The 24,370-nt window shown below is 37.7% G+C and overlaps 2 protein-coding genes across 8 annotated transcripts in view; one reads left to right on the top strand and one right to left on the bottom strand.

The window, feature by feature from the left end:
* The window catches only part of col4a5 (collagen, type IV, alpha 5 (Alport syndrome)), a 79,048-nt gene extending 68,327 nt beyond the window's left edge, over positions 1–10,721 (bottom strand). For 3 of the 4 annotated variants that reach the window (XM_047385495.1, XM_047385497.1, XM_047385496.1), the window contains exon 1: positions 10,428–10,721. In XM_047385495.1, the coding sequence (XP_047241451.1) occupies positions 10,428–10,517 (90 nt within the window). In that variant the 5' untranslated portion in view covers positions 10,518–10,721. The remainder of the gene's footprint in view (positions 1–10,427) is intronic. The other variant, XM_047385498.1, reaches the window with a different exon arrangement.
* Positions 10,722–12,371: 1,650 nt separating this feature from the next.
* The window catches only part of col4a6 (collagen, type IV, alpha 6), a 176,228-nt gene continuing 164,229 nt past the window's right edge, over positions 12,372–24,370 (top strand). For all 4 annotated transcript variants that reach the window (XM_047385493.1, XM_047385492.1, XM_047385491.1 and 1 more), the window contains exons 1-3: positions 12,372–12,502; positions 12,641–12,754; positions 12,908–12,953. In XM_047385493.1, coding sequence (XP_047241449.1) covers positions 12,744–12,754; positions 12,908–12,953 — 57 coding nt within the window. In that variant the 5' untranslated portion in view covers positions 12,372–12,502; positions 12,641–12,743. The remainder of the gene's footprint in view (positions 12,503–12,640; positions 12,755–12,907; positions 12,954–24,370) is intronic.

Genomic DNA, 24,370 nt, shown 5'->3' with positions numbered 1-24,370 from the left:
AAATTCTCCCACCTCCAACTTCTAAGTAACCATGATGAAGAGCATACATTATTTGGTCTGAAAGAGACAGACGTCCAGAGTTCATTTACTGAACTCTTGTCACCTTTCTTGGGGTGAGCAAGAAGTGACAACTATCTGACCTGTTCATGATCAATATAAAGTAAACAATAAACCTGACCTTCAAATCTCCAGACCAAACACTGTAAGATGGAGTAAGTAAAAAAATCTCGAAGAAAAAAATGTTTATGTTTACCATCCTAACATTGAATAGGAGAGATGACATCAGGGAGGAAAGAGCTAAAAGAAAGAGACATGGAACAGAACAAGATTGCAAGGAATTATCATTTAACAAAACACAACAAAACGTACAATGAAGACGGCTCAGATATACAAGAAATAATAGCCAATTACTCTATTGAATGGATGTTAGTAAGAGGCTAAAAGCAGAGAAGGAAGGAGAGGGGTATATACTTGGTTGGAATAATTAGCTAACTAAACATTTGGTGTTAGTTTTAGCTCTCTTTTGTCCACCTGCTAATACTGATGGCATCTGCAGCTCATTGACACCACAGTGTGAGTCTTAGCCCTTCTAGGGCTGTCGTCGTCAAATGGTGGCTCCACCGCCTTATCCGGCCCATGAGTTCATCTCATGAAGCCAGCAAGACTGCTGGATTATGCAAAGTCCCGTAAAGTGTAGCGCAGTTTTAAAAGGGTTTATGATGCTGTGCATAATCCAATTCAAGCACTCACTTATATATACATGATCACTTGTTTGCTCAGTCGGAAGTAGAAAACTGTGGACTCATGGTAAAATATTTTCGATAATATTTATGTTTTTCTTGACAAAGTTTTGACATTACACTGATTTTTGTTATTTCCTTAAAAGTTGAATTCAAACTCTCATGTTACTTAGTTGTATTTATTGCTGTTATTTTAAATTAAAGGTAATTTTTTTATCATCTTTTTCTTCTTCATTTAATACTTACAGCTTATTTTCAGATTCACAAATGAAGCTGCAACAATTTCTTATACAAAAAAAAAACAGATTTTAAGACTTTTGACAAATAAAACATTGAACACACCATATATTTATGGCCAAAAAAACCTTGCTAACAGCTGTTTGCTCAAAGTTCTTGTCCATTACCAATGTTTGAAAAGATCAAATGAGCAACATAGTAACCATTTATCCAACAGTAAGAAAACAAGAGCAATTCTAGCCTGACTACCTCTGCCATCCACCGCTCTTTCTATATTGAAGCATGTAGTGTGTATAATAGGCATATTTAATATACAACTAGAACTACTTTCAGTAACGTCTAAATGGGTGTGTTCTATTTATTTGTTTCGATATTTCTCGACTCTGCATCTTGTTTTTAAAAAAGCATTGTGTCTCTCTATTGGGTTAGCTGGTGGTGATTTTAAATTTCATAGCATTACTTGAGAATCCATCAGATTTGATCTTCAAAATATCTATAGCTTTTTGATTTAAAATCGGAGTCTTATGTATATAAAATAGCTAACTCTAATTTTAAACAACGCTGCCAACACCCCCAGTTACACTTTCAAAACCATGAACATTTAGCTACATACTTTTAATAGGTTTTAATGAGATGTCAAGGACACTCTGAAGACTTTTCTGGTCATTTTCTCTAGAGCGCAAAGTAGAGACAACCCCAAAACCGTTTACCTTGTAAACAAAACCTGTGACAGAGAAATATCACCCATCAATCCTTTTGAAAATAACACTATATTAAAATAAACACTAGCAACTTAGCAAAACTTAGCATATCTGTTGATGAAAAAGAAACCTCCTGAAGGCTCGCTACACATAATAAGGCAAAGAAACTAGCTAACATCAATTTATAAAGCAAAAAAAAAAGATAAAGATATGATTAATCTATCCTTAGTAAATGGATATGTACCACAAGCTTTTAAGGTAGCTGTAATTAAGCCTTTGCTTAAGAAACCTTCGCTTGATCGAGATGACTTAATAAATTACAGACCTATATCCAATCTTCCGTTCTTATCTAAAATTCGCTAATTAAATGTGTGAGCATTTACACAACAATGACCTGTTTGAAGAGTTTCAGTCAGGTTTCAGAGCTAATCATAGCACTGAAACAGCTCTACTGAAAGTCACTAATGATATTCTTATGGCCTCAGATAATGGACTTGTGTCTGTACTTGTCCTGTTAGATCCCAGTGCTGCATTTGATACAGTCGACCATAATATTCTCTTAAAAAGGCTGGAATATGCTGTAGGGATCAGGGCAACAGCGATAGGCTGATTTATATCTTATTTGTCTGACAGATTCCAGTTTGTTCATGTAAATGATAAATCATCTTTAAACTCCAGGGTTAATTGTGGAGTACCACAGGGTTCAGCACTTGGGCCAATTCTCTTTACTATATATATGCTTCCAATAGGTAAAATTACCACAGCATAGAATACATTTTCACTGTTACACTGATGATACTCAGCATTACTTATTCATAAATCCTGATGAGCCCAACCAGTTAGATAGACTACAAGCATGTCTTGAAGATATAAAAACTTGGATGACTTTAAATTTAAAAATTATAAATTCAGACAAGACAGAAGTTGTCGTCTGTTTTTGACCAGGACATGTCATCTAAATCCCATATTAAACAGGTTTCTAGGATTTCCTTCTTTCACCTCCGGAACATTGCCAAAGTTAGAAATATCCTATCCAGGAGTGACGCTGAAAGACTAGTCCATGCATTTGTTACTTCAAGGCTGGACTATTGTAATTCTTTACTATTAGGATGTCAAAAAATGCAGTTAAAAGACTTCAGCTGATCCAAAATGCTGCAGGAAGAGTTCTGATGAAAATTTAAAAGAGTGATTATATATCTCCTATTTTAGCTTCCCTTCATTGGCTCCCTGTTAAATCCAGAATAGAATTTAAAATTCTCCTCCTCACATATAAAGCCCTTAATGATCTAGCTCCATCATACATCAGAGATTTGATTGTTCCATACGTTCCTAACAGAGCACTTCGTTCTCAGACTGCAGGTTTACTGGTGGTTCCTAGAGTCTCTAGAAGTAGAATTGGAGGCAGATCCTTTAGTTATCAGGCTCCTCTCTTGTGGAACCAGCTCCCAGTTTTAGTCCTTGAGGCAGACACCCAGTCTACTTTTAAGGCTAGGCTTAAAACTTTCCTTTTTGATAAAGCTTATAGTTAGAGTGGCTTAGGTTATCCTGAGCTATCTCTGTAGTTATGCTGCTGTAGGCTTAGGCTGCTGGAGGACATAATGACCACTTTCACCCTCTGTGCTACATTCTCACACTACTCTCCAATTTTGCATTATTGGTGTTATTTCAGCTTTTAACTTTGTTCTCTCTTTTCTCTTCCTAGAAGCTACACCTGGCCTGACAGTGTCTACTTGCGACACCTTTCTGGAGAGGGGAATCATTCGAGCTTCTGCTGGCAACAACTTAATGCTCACCCTCTACTGATGATCCACATGGCCCTGTCTTTCAGTGTTTAACCCTTTCTCTCTCCTAGACATGGCGATTGACTGAGCTTTTACTGTGACTAATTATATGTGCTCTCTTTCAGACTATAACCTTGAAAACTGGCTTAGAGGTTATCTGTTCTTTTTTTCTAGATGAAACCACTAAAGGAGCTACATCCATTAACATTTACTTTTCCTTCCCATAGAAAGTACTCCTGGATCAGTGCTTCTGTGTTCATTTTGTGTCTCTGCTCAGTTCTCTCAAACCTCCAGTCGGTGGTGGCAGATGGCCGCTCACACTGAGCCTGGTTCTGCTGGAGGTTTCTTCCTGTTAAAAGAGAGTTTTTCCTCTCCACTGTCGCTACATGCATGCTCAGTATGAGGGATTACTGCAAAGTCAACGCCAGAGACTGTCCACTGTCTCTACATGCTCATCTGGGAGGAGTGAATGATGTAAGTCACTGACTGGATGCAATCTGCTGGGTTTCCTTAGACAGAAAAACTTTTTATCCAATTTGAATAAAAAGCTAACTCCGATTGCACTGTTCAATTGTTAGGATTTATTGGAATGTATGTACCTGACTGTTGTGAAGTGCCTTGAGACGACATGTGTTGTGAATTGGCACTATATAAATAAACTGAATTGAATTGAATAAAGTGCCAATACACTGCACAAAAAGTTACTTACTTCAAAGAGATAACAGTTAACTGCTGACCCACATAGTTTTATTCTTTTTACTTGTTTAGGTCTTTTACAACTTGGAGCATCTATTAAAAAATATAAATGCCTACTGGCTAAAAAAACAGCTAACATCTGATTTGTCAGTCTTCCAAAGTCACAAAGCAAAAAATGAAATGAAATATTTACATCCTGTCCATTTAGTGTTAACCTTTCATTTAGAACTTTAAAGCTAGCAATGCTTAAATTTGGTTTATTATATTCATTTGTCTAGATTTTACACAATTGTGAAGATCTGTTCAAAAATCTGACTGATTCAAAATCAGAGTGGATCAAAAAAAGTTTTATTGATTTTAACATCAACTCTGTTTTAAAATGTCACACTTTTAAAAACCCTCAATATTAAGCAGCAAACTGTTGCAGTTGTTTCAATATGTTTTAACATAATGCTGAGGGCATTTTCCAAAGCTTAAAGGATGAACTCTCCAAAACCTGACAAACTTTGCTAATTGGGACTTTTTCTAGTACTCAAAAACCTAGACAATGGCGGTGTGGCTACCAGAGGAGCACCACCCACAACTCTTAAAGGAAATATAGTTCTGAAGAAAACACTAACAACAAGCTAGCAAGAGTTAGCATGTCTGTTTTGAACTTATTCAGGCTTGCTAAAGTAATAAGTAATACAGCTAATTCACAAGCTAACATCGAGTTGAAAGCCTCCTAAAATTACTTTACAAGTCAAATAATGAAATAATGTACCAGTATTATTATCAATAAAGCCCCTTTCCTTTAAAACTTTAACTTTATTTAGCAAAAGCTAACTTGGGTTTATTCTATAAACCTCTTTAGGTTTTTTACCTGATGGCTCTGTTGTTTTAGGTAACACTGACATTAAATGTGATTAGTCCTTAAGAATAATTTTGAATTTCAACCTTGCTCTCAAAATGATTTAAAATGTGTGTTATGAGGTATTTGAGATAGCTGACTTTCACGCTCAGTGCATGCTATTAAAATACCTATAATTGAACATTTTTGTATGTTTCTATAGCTAAAATAATCAAGAAAACCCAATATTGAACCCCAGGAACATAAAACAAGAACCCTGTTGATCTGAGGAGATAGTTTATGCTTGCTGCACACTCATGCCATGTTCAAGATGTCATTTGGTGATCCATTAATGCAGAGCCACAAAACGCGGACAGGCCTAACTAACAGATTGTGAGATTTCTAGAAATCACATGAAATAAAAGATAACCATTAGAAGTCCACGATACTTTTCCAAAGTATGAACATAAAGGTCATGAATAAACTAGATAGATGGAGGTGGATTTGAAGGCAGAAAGAAAAAGAAGTGTTACCAAGAGACAAAAGCATAAATCAAGAAAAAAACAAACAAACTAGAGACACAATAAAGAGAAAAGACACAGATTTTTTTGTATCACACTGGAAGGTACGCTCTGTTGTGTTATCTGCACGTCACAGACAAATCTAGGGATGTTATGACTAACCTCCCTCCGATGGGGTAAGAACGCTATCAAAAACAATGTGTATGTAAAGAGGGAAATGTGTGCATATTAGTCAATAGTTTTGCATAAGTAAAATCCAAAAGAGGTATTGTATATTTTCTCCATAAGAATACAAAATAAAATGTTACAGCTTCAAGAAATTACAAACACAAAGTTCAAGTTTACAGTTGTGGTTTATTCTTCATGAATACAACATGCTATAACCGTTTGTGAATACGATTTCTTTTCTATGAGAATACGAATCTACAGCACTCGTACATCACGTGACACCAAGTCACGTAATCTCAGGCTGGTTAGTGGAGCACAGAGTTAGGCCTTGGATGACGGAAAAGGGTAATGGGAGATGATTCAGTCTAAAAGGAATATTAGGAACAGAGGGGAGATAGAGGGGAATAAAGAATATTATAAATAAAGCATTGTTCTTATTTTTATGAAATACAAAACTAAAACATAGAATATAGTGGGTGGAGTTATACAATGATGTACAGTAAGTGGCGGTATACACCTCTGAGTTTGTTGCGTACCGCCAGCAGAAGAAGAAGAAGGACCAAGAGCATATATTAACAACATTAAGACATATATAAACTTTTTAACATTACCTGGCTTTGTACCGTAGTTTCTTGCTTTATATATGTTTTAATGTCGTTAATATATGCTCTTGGTCCGTCATCTTAGCGCTATAGTGCAGCTGCTGCTTCTTCCTCTTCTGCTGGCGGTACGCAACAAACTCAGAGGTGCATACCGCCACCTACTGTACATCATTGTATAACTCCACCCACTATATTCTATATTTTAGTTTTGTATTTCATAAAAATAAGAACAATGCTTTATTTATAATATTATTTATTCTCCTCTATCTCCCCTCTGTTCCTAATATTCCTTTTAGACTGAATCCTCTCCCATTACCCTTTTCCGTCATCCAAGGCCTAACTCTGTGCTCCACTAACCAGCCTGAGATCACGTGACTTGGTGTAACGTGATGTACGAGTGCTGTAGATTCGTATTCTCATAGAAAAGAAATCGTATTCACAAACGGTTATAGCATATTGTATTCATAAAGAACAAACCACAACTGTAAACTTGAACTTCGTGTTTGTAATTTCTTGAAGCTGTAACATTTTATTTTGTATTCTTATAAAGAAAATATACAAAACCTCTTTTGGATTTTACTTATGCACAACTATCGACTAATATGCACACATTTCCCTCTTTACATACACATTGTTTTTGACAGCGTTCTTACCCCATACCCTCACCTCACACATTAAACCCTTCCTTCTCCCATACCTAGGCTCCAGGTCACGTGTAAAGGTAAGGGAACCCATAACAGAATGTGTGCGTGCACGCACACAGTCAAGTAAACGAGCTTTAAATTAGGTGTGTGTTTGTGGGTGCAGGGCATGACCGGTTCAAAGGAAAAACCTTGGGGTATACATTACAGCTGAACTCGCTCACCTGGCAGAATGGAGATTTGTCTCGGAGTAGGCTTTAATTCTCAGAGCACAAATGATGCGTGACACTCTCTATTTATTACAACGTTTAAGTTTGAAATGGAGAAAAACGTGTGTGTTTGTGCATTTTTCATGGATTTGTTGTAGAAATCTGCAGAAAAACATCGGTTTCTGCTATTTAGACTTTAAGAAAAACACCAGCGTCCTCTTGAAAATGAAAAAAAAATTTTTAGGCCATTTTTTTCTGAATTAGATATATCAAAAAGTAATTGAGCAATTAACTATTCATTGAGCAACAGAGTTTAATGAACATTAACAAAGGGATAGCCTTATATACAGTCACCACTAGAGGGACTCAATGAGACCACTGGGAAAAGCTGGAAGTCAGACTCCTTCCAACATCTCAACCAGTGTAAGGTCATTTTTTTCCTTCATTCACACTCAAACTGAATTCAAGGTCTGCTTTTATATTTACTCTGAGGAAAATAAACTCACTGATAAAGATAATGAGAAAGCATGAAGCTCAAACATCTGTTCCCATGTTCAGCAATGCACTTTCACTTTCAGCTCTGACAGGTTTTCTTGTTCCCCTTTACTTTAACATCATCCTCCTCACAATCCACAATCTTGTGAATCCACAGTTCAGCCTTTGCACCTCTGTCATAACAGAAACAACAGCCAGCATGATTTATCTTTTAACTGCAATAACCACCCAAATGTTTATCTTTTTTGTTTTCACCTCACTGTTTTAAGGCGTATTTGCAGATGTAACACAGCTGGAGGATGACTGGATGCCAAAGAGTCACTAAGCAAGCAAAAACTTTATTTTAGATGGTATTTGATTTATTTCTTTTCCGAGATACGTTATTGCATCAAAGTAAAGCAATTAATGTCAGCTGAATAACTTTTCCCACTTTCATGAAACAAACTGAACCCTCCTTTATACCAAGGCTAACAAATGGGTAATGCTTTACAATGAATTCTGCTTACTTTTACGAAACCTTTTGCATAATACTGTACACTTAAAGCAGATCTCACCCTTTCTTGTAATTTAGTTTATGTTATTTTTGCTTAGAACCTAAAAGTTGCTGTCTAGCTGCTTGGGGCCTCCTTCTGGCAGGGTGGGCCCCAAGAGGACTTGAACTCATAGGAAAGATGAACAAATGCAGTTTGACAAAGCAAAATCTCATAACTATTTAGACTACTGATAATTTAAAGATAATTTAATCATTTCTGTCAATTCTATCCTGGGCAGGAGAATATTTCGCACACAATGGTAAGTCATTTCGAATGGATCAGAGGAAGAAGTAAAGTACTATTCTGTCCAATCAGAATAGCCTACGTCATCTTCAGAGATCAAGAATGCTTTGTAGAATCATGATTGGAATTAAAAATAAAAATAATATTTAAAAGAGAGTTTTAAACAAAATGCTATTTGTTTTTAAAAAAGTGAAGTAACTGATGTGACTGCACAGTCTCTTAAATAGTTGATTAAATTAATTGGTGGCTCACTGCCTAAGTACAAAACAAGTTGTGATTAATTACAAAATGAAAAAAGGATCAAGCATCGACAACAAATGAATTCTGCTAGGTGTGTAGGGCCTCATCATGCAGTGCATGTCCTACAAACGAGGATACAGATGCTTTAAACGTGAGGATGCAACACACGTCTCCGGGATGAGTTTTAAAACCACAAGAAGCAGCATGAATGGGAACGAGCCTGATTGGACAGGGCTGTGGCATGGGCGGGATCATGATCCAGAAGAGACTCTGAATTATTAATGACTTCTGAATATTCAGCATGTAAAGAGAGAGCTGCTGGGATATTACATGAGACACGTGCATTGATTTTGTCTGCAGGGTTTCAACAGATAACAGCTGCATCTGGTAAAAGCTGAGTGGATATGTAGGGTGAGGCTGGCATAAACTATGGGTAAACACAAACATGCACAAACTCATCCTGAAGTTTTTCTTTTCTGAATCCAACTTATGTGTAAGGAGAGATTTCAGCCCCTTGTCATTTTAAAAATGACAGGGCCAGTCACATTTTTTGGTATCTAGGACAGGGGCACCTCCAAGGGGGGCTCAGGGGAGGGCAGTGGCCAACCCTGCAAATGCGCTTGCTCCGTCACAGATGCCCCACTTGGCTAAGCGGTTGTAGTATTCTTTATAATATTACTATGAATAAAGCAAGGAGAAAATTTACTTCAACTTCTTACTGGTGCTTTTGATTTATCTGGGAAGTTAGAGCTCAGATTTGTGTGTGAAAGTCAGAAAATCGGCACAGTTTGCTACTCATTTTGGTGCTTTCTCCTATTAACTGCATTTCATTGTTTTGTTGCATTCAAACACAAAAACAAAAAGCCCACAAATTAAGTTTATTGAAATGAAAATTGCATACATTTTTATAGCTACAGCTTTGCTATTTTTTAAATGGATGGCAGCCATCTTGGATACTGAACTGGGGCCTGACTTTCTCAGTGGGATGTCAGACTTCAAGGGGCGTTCTTTCTTTTCCAACCAGGAACTTGATCAATAGGACTTCTGAATTCATGCCACCATTTCAGTGGTACCTATCTGGTTGCCCCTTTCAAAACTTTCTGGAGCCGCCCCTGAAATAAGCTGAACTACCCCTAAACATTTGAGGGCTTAAGGAGCAAAAATCCATCAATAAAAATGTTATCTTTTTTGTTACCTATACAGTCTTCTACTTGGAGTGATAACATGGCTAGAACCACATACAACAAGCTGCTTTTGCAGACGATGTTATCACTGAGAGCAGGAATGCCTGGGATCATATTTTCACTAGAAGAAAGGAACAATCCGCCACTTGGATGCTTTATATTTCGCCTGAATCTTTCACACCGCGCATTATACCATGCAAGCTGCAGAAGTGGGAATAAGGTGAAAAGCTCCTTGGCTGGCATGTTGCTGCAGGTTGCCTCCTCTCCTGTTCGCATAGAGCATGCAGCCGGACACGAACCCCCGTCCTGCCATGAAAGCTACAAAGCTAGAATGTGCTCACGGGAACAAAAATTGCAAGAAACGCCTGGGAAGGAGCGCAAACACGTTGACTGCATGGTTATTACTGACATATGAACATCATTACTATTGCAGCACTTGTTAGCAGTCTCTCTATTTCAAAACTTTATCTAGACTAGCTTGAAGAACCAGTGTTGTCCCGGCGCCGGCTCGGGGAGCGCGGCCGGTCTTATCATGCGTGTGGATGGGGTTGCTTTGGCCCAAACGGAATCATAGTAATGATAAATCTGTGCAAGAAAGCGCACTTACCGCAGAGTCGGAGAGTTCTAAAGCGGCGCACAGTACGAGCAAAATCACAGCCCAGCCGAGCTGTCGCTGGCGCTTCAAGTCTCTATTCATCTTCAGAAGAACAAAACAGTGATCCACCTGCGTTACCACTCAAGGACTCGTTTCTTTATTTGCGTGTCATGTCTCTGTGCGCCAACTCCTGCACACTTGCTCACGGAACCCGACTTAGGAGCAGAAAGGCACTCCTGTGGCTGCAGTAGTTGTTGTTGCGCTCACAGAGTGATCCTGGCTAGTGATCCTGGCTCTTGCACAGTGCGCCTCTGCAGTCACCCCTCTATTTCCCTCCCCTCGACTTGCAGTGCAAACTTGCCCACCCCGGATATACGCGAGTCCGACACTGAGCGCAATGATTTGTTCTCTTTGCACCAGAAAGCGCCAAGAGTGCGAAACATATCAAATTTGGTGTAAAACTTACTTTCAACTCCGTTCATTCTGTGTTCCCTTTAACTTTCTTTAAATTAACTGAAATGAAATCAAACTAACTTCATGTGAGACGTGCGCGGATGAATACTGCTTTGCGCCCAAAAAATGTTTTGCCATTTGCCCTTCTTTAAATTGTCTGTAAGTCTGCACATGTTGCATTCCTGTGGGGTTTTTAAAGGTCACGTTTCACACTTTTGATTCTTTGCAGGTGGATGGTAGTGACAAGAGTGACAGGTGAGCTGAACGTTTCAGGATCGTTGCACTATTGAGGTTCCATGTCTGCGTGCTTTAGATTCAGTGGAATCATTGGGAACTCCATAAAATTACCCGCTTGTCTGCAAGATTGATTGCTTTGGTTGTCTCGTAATTTTAAAAAAAGTTACGCAAATCCAAATTCAAGATTAATGTTCATAACATTTTTTTGGTTGCAATGTTGCAAGATGCCAAGATGATTTTGAAATGAAACATAATAGAATAGAATCCAGGAGAATAGAAAGGAAAATAATAGAAAATGTTGTTTGAAACAATAGCTTTAGTTTTTTTGTGTTATATTTGATATATTATGATTTTGCAGTCTTGCATTGTATTGCATTTTTATGTGTATATATTTAGCTACATTTTTACTTGATACAGCCAGTATGACGAACTAATTGTACTAAAGATGTAGTTTTTAGCTTCTATCCTTTAGGTATTAATTTGAAGGAATTTTGTGTTTCATTCACTCCCTGATGGTATGACACATTGACTCAGTGATTATGGACTGTGATCATTTGGTGACCAAAAAAACTATGTCATCGGCATATGTATGGTAAGATGTGTTGTAGGGGGGAGCATGTACATATTGGATAAAAGTGACCCGAGAATGTAGCCTTGAGGAATCTCACATATAATCTTTGTTGTCTAAGACAAGAGAGAGTTTAAATCACTTCACATTTTAACACGGAGTTTGGGTGGTCCGTTGCAAATGGAGATGTAAATCGGCATGAGCAGGCGGATACTGTGTTGCTAGTACAAAATTGTCAAAATCAATAAATAATATACCTGCCTTACAGCCTTACCTTCTCCAGTGGCAGGTTGAAGCAGGAGGACGACGTCATTGATATAAAAGATACATTAACAGGTTGTTAAAAACAGTGTTGAAGGCTCGGGTCAAGATGAACCAAAATAGAACACTGAAGAGCTAAAAGAGGACTGTTTGCAACTTGAGTAACTCCCCATGACTATGTGGAGACTGCAAACAAGAATAAACAGACCTGGCTCCCACGATTGGGTTTTATTTTTAAAGCATGGTGTTTTACAATTAAATTATGATAACAGAGAGAAGCTTACGTGAATTTCAAGTCACCATGTGGATCAAAAGAAACTTGGCAGTTTGATGGGATAAAAGCAGGACTTGGCACCATGGAGAACCACCTCTGATGGATGAGAAAGTCTTTGATTTCTCACTAGGTTTTGGAGGCGCGAGCATGTGTGTGTGCGTGTGTGTGTGAGTGAGTGAGAGTGTGTGGGTCTGGATGTGTGGCCCCTCCTCTGCCCCTCTGTTGCTTTTCGCCGATGAGCTGAGAGCGCAGCAGCTCGGAGAGCGGAGCAGCCTTTGCAACGCTTTATCTTCGGTGAGTTGGACAAACCTCTTCTATTCGCCAAGTTTCCGTGATGTATTTGGTTAAATCTTTGCATTGTACTCTGTAGGCGGAAGTTTTGGGCTTACTTTAAGCGGGGGGACTACTTTGTCTCTGCCTATCTCCTTATAGATGACAGAGTGGAGGTTTTGGAGAAGCCGATGAGCGCGTTTGAGGTGCTTCCTGCTGGTGAAGAGAGGGGGATCTAGTCTGCAGCTACCAGGCGGATAACAAAATGAGTTTCCCGTAAGAAATCATTTCTTCTTTTTGCAAAAGTCTCCCTCCGAAACAATGTATCCGCATGCAGTTTGCGGAGCTGCGATCCTGCAGGTTATCTGCCAGAATAAAAACAAAAACCAACTCTAATAAAGTAAAACAACATGTTTGTGCCTTCTGCAGGATCTTTGTGCTGACTGTCGCTTGTGCGCTTGGATCTACGCACGGAGTAAGTCCCAATTATTTATAGGCTATCAGCGTCCTGCAGGTGAAGCGACTCCGCATGCTTTATGAGCCGCTCATACAGCAGATTCTGATCATGCTGTTGGCTGTAGATGATTTTTGTTTAAACCACTGCTCTTATAGATCATCTAAAATATGTTTCACCGCTATATGCTTAAAAATCACGATTCCAGCAACCAATTTGAGCGCGCATCGCCCGTTCCAGTGTCATGCCTGTCCTGATGTTGTTTAACTAGAAACGTTTCTTTAGACTTTCTTCACAACTTAAATTATTGTTATACGGCGCTTCTTTTGGTCATGCTACTATAAGATCGATTGTATCTGCGCCAAACCCTGTCTTATTTGTGTCATTTAAAGCTTTGGACAGAAGTCAGCATTTAAATGCAGCCTTAGGCGCTGATAATACAGCTGATACTTGAGTGGACCCGCTCACAGTCATTTGCAATTTAAACTCCGCCCTGCTAATATATATTTAGGCAATCGTTGGCGTAACAGGCCTGTCTAAGCCACACCTTTTAGCTCTGCAGCTCAGATCAAACATTTCTGACGCTCCTATTGGTTCTCATTGGGTCCTGGAAATCTCTTTTCTATATCAGTGGTTCTCAAAGCAGGGGTCGGGACATCCTTGGGGGAATCAACAGGTGTGTGGTCTGAAATAACAATAATGACAGCTATACAATAAATGTTAGAAGATAGGAAAAGAATAGTGCCGGAACCGATACTTTTAACAATAAAAAGGCTGTTCACATTTACTTATTGCCTTTCAGAAGCGTTTTACATTTATATTTTATCGTACCACAGTTAAAAACATCAATGTTTTTTCAGTTGTAGATCAACACAGAGTAGTGCACAACAAAGGAAAAACCATGCATGTTTTTCAAAACTGTTTTAGATAAAGAAAACTGAAACAAGGAACTAAAGCCTGTATTCAGCTCCCTCTATTCCAGTACACTTTAATATAATCTAGTGGTCACTCTAATTGCCTTCAGAAGCAATCTATTGATAAAACACAGTCCTTCTGTATGTACTTTTATCTTATTATTTATTATACAATATATATATATGGCCGAGCACCTAAACGGACTGACTGAGAAAGTAGAGCCTTAATCAGAGAAGCAGCCAAAAGGCCAACGATGAATCTGGAAGAGCTGCAGAGGTCTACAGCTCAGGTGGAAGAATCTACTGAGAGTGCAATGTATTAGTCATGCACTCCATAAATCTGTATTAATAAAGTGGCAAGAAAAAATTAATTGTTGAAATAAGGCCAAAGTCAGCCCAATTCAAGGTTTAACACAAGGGAAATTAGCAAACGTGGAATGAGGTGCTCTGGTCAGATGAGACCACACTTATCATGCACATTGTTTTGTGAAGTAGAAAACTGCACATCACCCTAAACACTCATCCTCGCAGTGAAACAACATGGTGGCAGCTTCTTTCTGTGGGGACGCCTTTCATCCGCAGGAGCAGGGAAGCCAGTTAGAGCTAATGGGACAATTGATGGAGCTAAATACAGGACAACACTGGAAGAAAACGTTGATTTTGCAGAACAACTTTAAAGAAAGCGGTAGCAACAATAGATTGCTTTAGATTGAAGTATATTCATGTATTAGAGTGGTCCAGTCAAAGTTTAGGCCTAACTCCAAGTAAGAATGTACGACATCCAAAACAGTTGCTGCTGTTACTGCAGAACAAGGTTGATCTCTTCAGATTTTATGTCAAAAAATATTGACAATCATGTTTGGTTTTCTTTCCACTTTACAGTGATGCAGTACTTTCGTCTACCTCACAAAATTCTAATAAATGACATTACACTTTTTGGTTGTAACATGTTATGGATATTATAGCAAAATACTATAGATTAAGCTGATATGTGCTTTAAATGTATTATCTGATATTTGCTCCTAAAATCCCATAATAGCTTTTCAATCACTTGTCAAATATATTCTATATCATAGAATTGCCTATTTATAGGAATTTTTGCCTACAGAAGTAAAATATTAAATAAAAGGCTTCTATCATCTACTATATACTGTACATATTTAAATTAACATGTGGCTAACTTTGGTTAAAACCCAAATAAATTAGTCAGTTATGCTTTTTGTAGGTTGCATTCATGCCAAAAAAAGTTTAAAATCATATTTATTTGGTATTAATAACTTGCTCTATACTTTGGATTTCATACTTAAAAAGAAAAGATTGAATCAAATCAAAAGAGACATGTTTTTCAGTTGAAAGTCAGGATAGTCAGCTAAAGCTGTTAGCATCAGTTTCTATGGAAATCAGCTGATGGAGCTGCTATGACTTAGAATTTACCTCTCCACCCCCTAGTACCACCTCTCTGAATGGATGGGTGGGGGCATTTGATGATACATTACTTGGGTGGTCTGAGGCCAGGCATTTAAGTTGTGTCCTTTGTGAATGAAGCTGCGGTCAAACCCAAAGTTTGTGGTTTGAAACAAAAAACAAATCTGAGGTTTACTAAGAGTTGAGGAAATGTCTGTCAGGTGTCATCAAAACTAGGAGATAATTATGAACACAAAAGCTCGTTTAAATATCAATGCGCCTCTGATGACATTGCAATCGCATAAATTAGAGTTACAATGCGTTTGAAAGCGAAAGAGCTCTTAAATAAATGTCCATTGATATCTAAATGTTGTTAAAGAGTTGTTCATCAAATGTCCTTACCAAACCCGACTTACAATGTGGGCTATAAAAGTTAAATTTTTGATGTATTTTTCCGAGCTACGCGGAGACAATTCTTAGCCGACTTGAAACAGACCACAAAAGAGACGTTCACTGACATCCAGAGTATGTAAGAGTGGGTTTCCCTGTCGGAACTGAAACCAGCACAACTTGGATGACTTGGTTTTTCTATTTTTTCATGTATAGCTTTCATATGTTAAGAGTTCCCGTTAAACATGGCCAAGAGATTAAATTATGATGTGAGTAAGCAAAGGACATAGAAAGTAGCCCACCACAGATGTCTTTATAACAGGATGTGCTCCATGGTTAGCGTGTCCATAGAGTGAACTATGAAGTGCAGTACAAAATTAGTTTTCTAAAGGACTAGTTTTCAGAATTAAACCAAATAAATTACCTTCTGACTGTGTAGGATAACAAGACTATATAATGAGTACAGAGATGTTCAGCTGTATTATTTTTTTTACTTTTGCTTTATATACTGTGTTAAATATGACATTGCTTTCTATGGCATGTACTGGTCGTTACGTCTGGCAGGATAAGTCCTGATGGGGACTTTGTTTGGTTAAAGGAATAATTTCTAAAGGGGGAATAGGGAATAGTTCAAAAAGGTCAACAGTGTTCCTCCATTATAGTTTGATTTGTTGTGGCAGTAAAATCTCCACCTACTGGTGTCATGGCGTTTTTAGCACCAAGGTTTGATTATTTTATTTTTTTCAAGCTGAGGGAAAAATATCGTACCCACAAATGTATTCAGAGTTGTGTGGTGAGGACTCAATTTAGTGTGTTTGTGTTAGCTTGTGTGTTAGCATGTGCTTGCATTGGTGGTAACTTTCAATCTGCAGCATCCTGCAAGTTAACCATATTATAACAAAGTCAGCCAAAAGCTTCCATACCGTAAAACTAACCATTTATTAACACAGATACCCTTCAGATTTTTAGAACAATGATATAACCTTTTCTTTCTTCATTGGAGCCTGTTTGCTAAATATGTTTTTGTTTCAAGAGGAAGTAAAGACACATTGAAATTTTGTTTTTTAACCGAAATGTGTCTTTTAACACACAGATGTGGGAATGTGTTGGTGCTTCAGTGGGCCTATTGGGCTGACACAGATGTTGGTGCAGGGAAAACATCACATGCAGATGAGGAGGAATGACTTGGAGAGTGGAGTCATTATGGGCGGGGAGATAGGGGTGAAAAAGTAAAGAGAGTCAGAACAAGTAACAAGTAATTAGAACCACAAGTATAAAGAAATTATGGGGAAAAGGTGGACCTATTTGTTTCTGTTTCTTTTGTCGTGTAGGTTTTAGAATTGATATTTATCAAGTCTAGAGTATTGCAAAGCCTTCAATTAAAATTTTAGATTTTTGCAGGTAGTTTACCTAAAACATTCTGTAGGTCAACATTTATTTTTTATCCAATATAACACCATCCTGATAAGGCAAATTTCATGTTTGCACATTTAAGTTTTTCATTATCACTATCATCTCATTATCAAATAGTCATATTCAGGCCTACAAACCAACTAAAGTGTATATCAAGCAAAAACAAAGTAGTTAAATATGGACAAAAGAAGAAAGCTCAAAAAATTAAAACAAAATTTCACGTGTTTGTTAAAGATAAGAGCATAAAACCACATATATTGAGCATAAGAAGGAAGTAGAGGTGGAGAATAAATCAAATCGTAACAGCCATCCCAATGTCAGTCTGTACATTATCACAATTGCACACTGTTACAATTTGTGACAGAGGCCATAAGGGCAGTCGCGCTGGGCAGCAAGGGAAGTAAACGCTTTGTGAATTTATAAGGTATAAATATATATTTATTTGACTACAAATCTAAAACATATGTGTTCTTCTTATTCCTCTTTTGAAGAGTGGCTGAGAGAAGTAGGCCATTGTGACATATTTTAATTTAAAACATTCTGATCCTTTTGAAAAAGTGTAAATTACATAAAATCATTTTGTTACATTTATTTTATAGGAGTTTGCCAAAAAAGTACCAATAATTTTTTTGGTACACAATTATTTGTTTAGAAATGTTTCCGCTACTCAATCTAATTAAAGATTAGATTAAATTAGGATAAATTCTGGCAACAAAAATAATTTATTTCAAGGTTTTTTACACATCTTGAAATGTAGACACCCCCTACCCCACCCCCAGATGATATATGATGCTTCTAGATCCAGAAGAAGTAGGAACCTAATACTGTAAATGTAATCTTTCGGTACACCTTTGGACATTAAATATCCCAAAACCGTTTTGTCCTTTTCTTTCCCCCCCGGATTCCTCTGGAGCTTGGTGAGACTTGTCTCCCACTCCTTGCAGGTGCTCAAAGCTGGAACATTCCACTGAGGGAGGGGTGTTAATTTAGGGGTTGATCTGTGGGTCTCCCACACAACCCCCATTCTCTTATTCCATTTCTTCATGGCCCCCTGCGCTCATTAGCCATAAACCCCCCCCCCCCCCCCCCCCCCCCCCCAAGCTCTATGCTTCTCTGGTCACTTTTTGGGCTTTCTGTCTGTATAAGTCAGCCAGTCCTTTACCAGTTGATTTGTGCAGGAAATTAGGTTGCTGACCCCAGAGCTTTTGTGTCGCTGTCCTTTAGTTTATTCAAAAACTTTGTATTACTTTCTCAACGGTAATGATAATTCATAAAGTTTGGACAAGGTTAATTGTTAATTAGTAGTTTTCAAGTTGTTAAAAATTCACTTCCTTTCAGTAGCACTAAAATATGTGCTTTATAATAGTCATATAATGGAGAACATTTGATAAACTTTTTGTTGAATTATTAGGATTTTGTGTTGTTGTGTATGGTTGAAGGCTGAGGATTTGTAGGTTTCACAAAGTTAAAAAGCCAGACGAGAGGATGTTCAGTGTTTCTTTGCTTTAGATTTAATGCACGGTGCTATAAAACATCTCTTGCTGTTAAAACAGAAATGTACTGCAATACGTTTGTTGGTGTGGCTGTTATATGTAGGGTTAGAAGTTGCAGAAATATCAGAGACTGTTCTGGAGTTTGCGTTCTCTGAGGGCTTTTTTTTAAAACAAGGGTGAATATTAAGGATGTGGGTCAGAAGGCGATTAAACAAGCTTATGAAAAAATTCTGGTGGTGTTTTGAGATGAGATAAAGAACCGACTGGAAAATCCGGACTGAGGGACGAACTGCATGTTTGAATTGACTGGATGCTGCTGCTCTGTCTCAGTTTACAGTCTGGCTCTTCTACTTGTTCGGATCATTTTCATTGCTCCCTTTGTGTAATTTTTTTGTATACCATCTCAGTTTCAGTATGACCCAAAATAAATATTAATTCATATCTAATTTATACCCTAGTTGTCTTCGTTCTTTACTCAGAGAAAGGATTGCCAATACGTATAAACCACATATAGCAGCTTTAACATACTTTTGAAAAGCCTCTGTTGTTCTTCTTCCACACACACAACTAAGACTCTGCAACCTGTGTGGTTCGCACAAGCAGTGGAGCTTGTTTCCGCTTCTTTTTAAAATCCTTTATCTATGGATGTGTCAGTGCAAGGTGATAAAAAACATCTTGAGCTTGGGTTTACGTGGGGAAATACCCCTGGTATGAAGCAATTCTAGTGAAAACACTAGCTTATCAGCTTTTATAATGCTACACCAGTGTATGCAGACAGAGTCCATCCTGATGTACAATTTTAACCATAAAATGAAAGGTTGGTAAACTCAGTTGGTACACTATATTCTGATTGAAATCATTTATTGAAAACTATGATTTAAACACATTGCCTTGCAAACGTATTGTTGTCCCTTTAATTTGGTCACATTCTGTCACTTTAAAAATCACAAACTTGATTTCATTTTATTTTATTAGGATTGTATGTGATAAACCTACACAACTAGTGCATCATTGTGATGGTTCGTTAGAAAATATTAGTGAACAAACAGCATCATGAAGACCAAGAAACACATCAGGTAGGTCAGCAGGGTAAGGTTGTAAAACAAGCGTTTAATGTCTCTCTGGTACATCCATCATCTGAAAATGGAAACCTACCAATACATGACTGCTCATCTTAACTGTCAGGCTGGGAGAAGGGATCAATGGTGGTGGCAGCATCATGCTGTGGGGATGCGTTTCTTCAGCTGAGCCAGGCAAGCTACTCAGAGTTAATGGGAAGATAGATGGACCTAAATGCAGGAAAATCCTGTAAGAAAACCTGTAGACTGGGAACGCTTAAGAATGGGGAGGAAGTTCACCTTCTAGTGAGACACCAACAGAGTGGTTTAGATCAAAGTAGTTTTATGTGTTAAACATCTTATTCTCCATGCAATGCTAATAGACATATTCCAAAAGACTTGCAATTATAATTGCAGAAAAAGAAGGTTCTACAAAGTATTCCCCTGGGGCTGAATACAAATCCATGCCATACTTTTCACATTATTTGTAAAACTTCAAAAACCATGTAATATTTGACTTCTACTTTACCATAATAGTCTACCTTCTGCTGGTCTATCATTCTGTTCGTGTTTGCAAAGCTCTGACAGTGCTCAGTTAGAGTGCTGCCTTGCCTTGTTCGACGTGCCATGTACTTTCAGCTTAACACCCTCCACCCACCCTCCATCCTCCCCGTCAGCAGGCTTGTTTGCACTTGAGAAGGATAACATTTCAAATGTTTTGTTTGCAGGGGTTTCTCTTGGATCTATCTTTATGCTTCCATTTCTCGCTTTATTGTCTTGACGTCAAGGTTTCTTTCGACTTCGTTGATGTCCATTGTTAGTTCCACATGTGGCTCCTCATGGAGCGTCTAGCATGCTCCTAAGTTAAGTTTATATTTAAAATTTCACACACATCGTCAAAGATGTAAAAAAGACATGTTTTTCTCTGAAATCACATCACACAAAAAAGATCTGAGCAATAGATCCATGATGATTTCATTTATGAAGAGAAAAAAGCCATCCAAACCAACCTGGCCCCAGAATGAATAAATAATTGCTCAAATTATTAAATCCTGATTAGCCACATTTCTTGTTTAAAGCTCACTAACCACACCAAGCCTTGATTACATCCTGATCTATAGAATCAAGAGAACCTTTCTGACAACATGAAGTAGGCTGAAGTATCTCAAAAAGGAAAACACCATTCTCTGCTCTAAAGAAATTCAAGAACAGAAGAGAAGCATTATATCAACAACTCATCCAGAAGGTCACCAAATAACCAAGAACCCATCTAAAGCCTTTCAGACCTCACTGACCTCAGTTAAGGCTAGTGTTCATGTTTTAAAAGTAAGAAAAAGACAAATTGGCATCCATGGGAGAGTGGAAGCGAAAACAACTGCTGGGGAAAATGAGTGTTTCTGGGAAAAATTGTGGGGATAGATAAGACAAAAGTTGAACTTCTGATTTGGAGTGTGTCATGTTACATGTGGCGTAATTTGACAACATTTCAGAAAGAGCGCATAAACCAACAATCAAACATGGTAGTGGTAGTGTAATGGTGTGGGGCTGGTTTGCTGCTTTAGGTCCTGGAGAACCTTCCGTATTTGATGGAATCACGAATTCTGGGCTCTACCAGACATCTCTGAGGGAAAATGTCCGGCCATCAGTTTATGACCTTAAGCTCAAGACCACTGGAGTTTTACAACAAGACAGTAATCAAAGCACATCGTCAAGTCCACCTCTAAATTACTCAAAAAAAAAAACGTTTTTGGATTGGCCTATTCGAAGTCCAGACTTAAATCTGATTAACCTGAATCAGATTTAAGTCTGGAATTGGATACATTTACATTTGTCTTATTCAAAATGTTCATCAATGAACACTGTCGTCCTTGGGCAAAAATAAATGAATATGTTTCAAAAATCAAGCAGCCCAAGTTCCAGCTTTACTTTTTGTAAAAAGCAAATTCTGTACATTGTGGAAATGCACTGCTCAAAACCCAACAAAACATCTCAGACTTCAGAATGAAATGCGGTGATACGGTATGGAAATACCTCTCAGTTAAACACTATTATAAGCTATCAACGCAGCTATGTTGTTTTTTCTTGGTTTAGAATAACATAGCTGTGATACACATTCCTAAAATGAGAGGTGGTTTTTCATTTTTCTTCATTGCCAGCATATGTCAGTGACTAAAGTGCCTATTTATAAATGTGAAACACATATCATGGCAACATGATGGTTTACATTACTTAATTTGCTTTGATGTTTACATGCAATCCCTACTTTGGCATTAAAAATGAACAGAAACCCTTCTTCTCTTTAATTCTCTGCAGTTTTTAAAGGCATTCATATGCTTTAGTGTTGTAAAAAATCACGTCTTTAACACAGTTTATTATGAAACCAAGCCTATGTGAAGGTTCATTATTTGTCCTTTTGGACTGGTCTAAAATATGTGTCCAGTGTCCAAACCAAACCAAAACTGACGTGCGCATAGATCTACTATGCTGTTTAACTTTACCTTTAGCATGGTAGTGTCAATTTAAATTGAGCTCATTTAAAGAGGAAGAGCATGGCTTTGGTTCTCTGTTGAATCAGACAGAGACACATAGAAAAAGACAGTCTTTATATCCCATCTGCTGAATTGGAATTACTTAAAATGTAACCAAACTCATCATAACACCAAACAGATCTGAAAAGGTAATTGCCCATTTTTAGCATTTTGAGACAATTTAGTTGTAACATTAGACTTAGAAACATGTCAAAAATGCCTGTGATGCAGGTTTTCTAATTAAAATCGACAAATTACAATTAGCATACTGTATCTGTGGAAAAAGCTAATTATTATGAATTTGTCTGCTGAAGGTTCCACCAAAACTACTGTTTCAGTACTCCAAATGAATTAGATCCTAGTATTCTGTTATTTAGGTTTAACATCTAGTGGTCTGCAAACAGTTTTTCACATCATAACCATACACTTAAATGCATTTCAATGAGATTTGGTGTGATAGACCAACACAAAGTGATGCATAATTGTAAAGTGGAACAAAAAATATGCATGGCCCTCAAGATTAATACAAATAAAAATATGAAAAGTGTGGCATTGACAGTGCCACAGCATGCTTCTACCACCACTTCTCATCTGACCAGAGGGTCATCATGTGGCAGTTGGTTATGCTGCATTTTATTTATAGGTATCAGAATAAGACGGGGTGAAAACAAATGCGTGCTGTACTCAGATGCATCACATTGGAGACATGTTGAAAATCATGTATCCTTTTCCTTTTGCATCACAATTGTGCACTACTTTGTGTTGGTCATACAACTCTGATAAAAGAAAAAAAAGTCTTTGGTGTCAATATGACAAAATTACTCTATTTTATAAATGTAAATGCAACAGCCAAGTCTAGAAATTTAAACAGTGTATTTGGGTGGAAAGTAGGAGCTTTTTCCTAGTTACTTACAGGCAACTTTAATGAATAAAATTCATGGAATTTAATCTGGAGATTCCCCCTATTATACCAACCAGACCTCTTCCCAAATAGTTACTGCAAACCCCAGCTGCAGCTGACTGAGATAGGAACTCTATCATTGGTACATCAGATGCTTCATTTATTGTGTGCTATTACCACCTCACTGTGTCTCAACCTGTTCCTGTAATTACAAATACTTCCGCTCTGTTTTTCCACCACTCAGAGTCATCATTCTCTCACTCCTCTTTGTGAGCTGGGTAATTGGGTCGGCCTTATGTTCTCTGCTACGCAGCTTTAATGCACAGGATCAACTTTTCTTTGGGGCTTTTGAAAAATCTTTTCTGCCATAATTCTCTGGGTTTTTATCTTCTCTTGTTTTGTAATAACTTGACTGAAGCAGCTGGCATGATTATGTCATTTGTTTTCAGGAAAACAAAGCGTTGAGCTTGGGAGGTGTCTCAGCTTATTGCTGTACATACAGACTTCATCAAAGTACTTTAACATGCTCCTTTTAGAGGATCTCCTATAAATATTTGTTATATATTTTTGCAGAAAATACATTTCCCTTACATTTTTTGGAAAAGATAAAGTCTTCTCACCACTCTGAGCTGCATAAGCTTAAATGAAACTATGGGCACTTTATTGGACCAACACAAAATGTGCACAGTTATGAAGTGGAGAGAAAATTATGCATGTTTTCTTTTTTATTTGTTTGTTTTACAAACACTAATCTGAAAAGTGTGGTATGCACTTGTTTTCAGCTCCATTACGGCAATTTTTTGTAGAAAACACCTTTAGATGCAATCACAGCAACAAGTCTTTTGGTTTATTTCTCTATTAACTTTGAACAGGGAATTGTCTGTGCAGTTTACTTTACAAAATAGGTTAATCTCAGTAAGGTTGGATTGAGTGCCTGCAAACATCAGTTTTCAAGTCTTGACACAGATTCTCACAATGGCCAAGCCTAGACTTTGACTGGCTCATTCTGAAACTGTATGTTTGGGGTCATTCTTATACTGGAAGGTGAACCTCTCCCCCAGTTTCAAGGCATTTGCAGCCTCTAACAGGTTTTCTTCCAGAATTGCCCTGTATTTAGTTCCTTCTGTCTTCCCATCAACTCTGCCTAGCTTCTATGATCCTACTAAGTGTTAGGATTATGAATCTGAGAATATTATTTAATATTTAATATTTTATCAAACAATATTTCGGTCTGTTAAGGATTGTCCTGTGAATACCAGCCCAGTAAGGCGATGGTATTAGGACAAAATAAAAAGGTATGAGACGAGCTCTAACATTATTGAACAGCATCAACTCTG

Source organism: Girardinichthys multiradiatus, chromosome 14 (genome assembly GCF_021462225.1).
Source record: "Girardinichthys multiradiatus isolate DD_20200921_A chromosome 14, DD_fGirMul_XY1, whole genome shotgun sequence".
NCBI classification, from domain to species: Eukaryota; Metazoa; Chordata; class Actinopteri; order Cyprinodontiformes; family Goodeidae; genus Girardinichthys; species Girardinichthys multiradiatus.
This window is presented reverse-complemented; position numbering and strand designations above follow the sequence as displayed.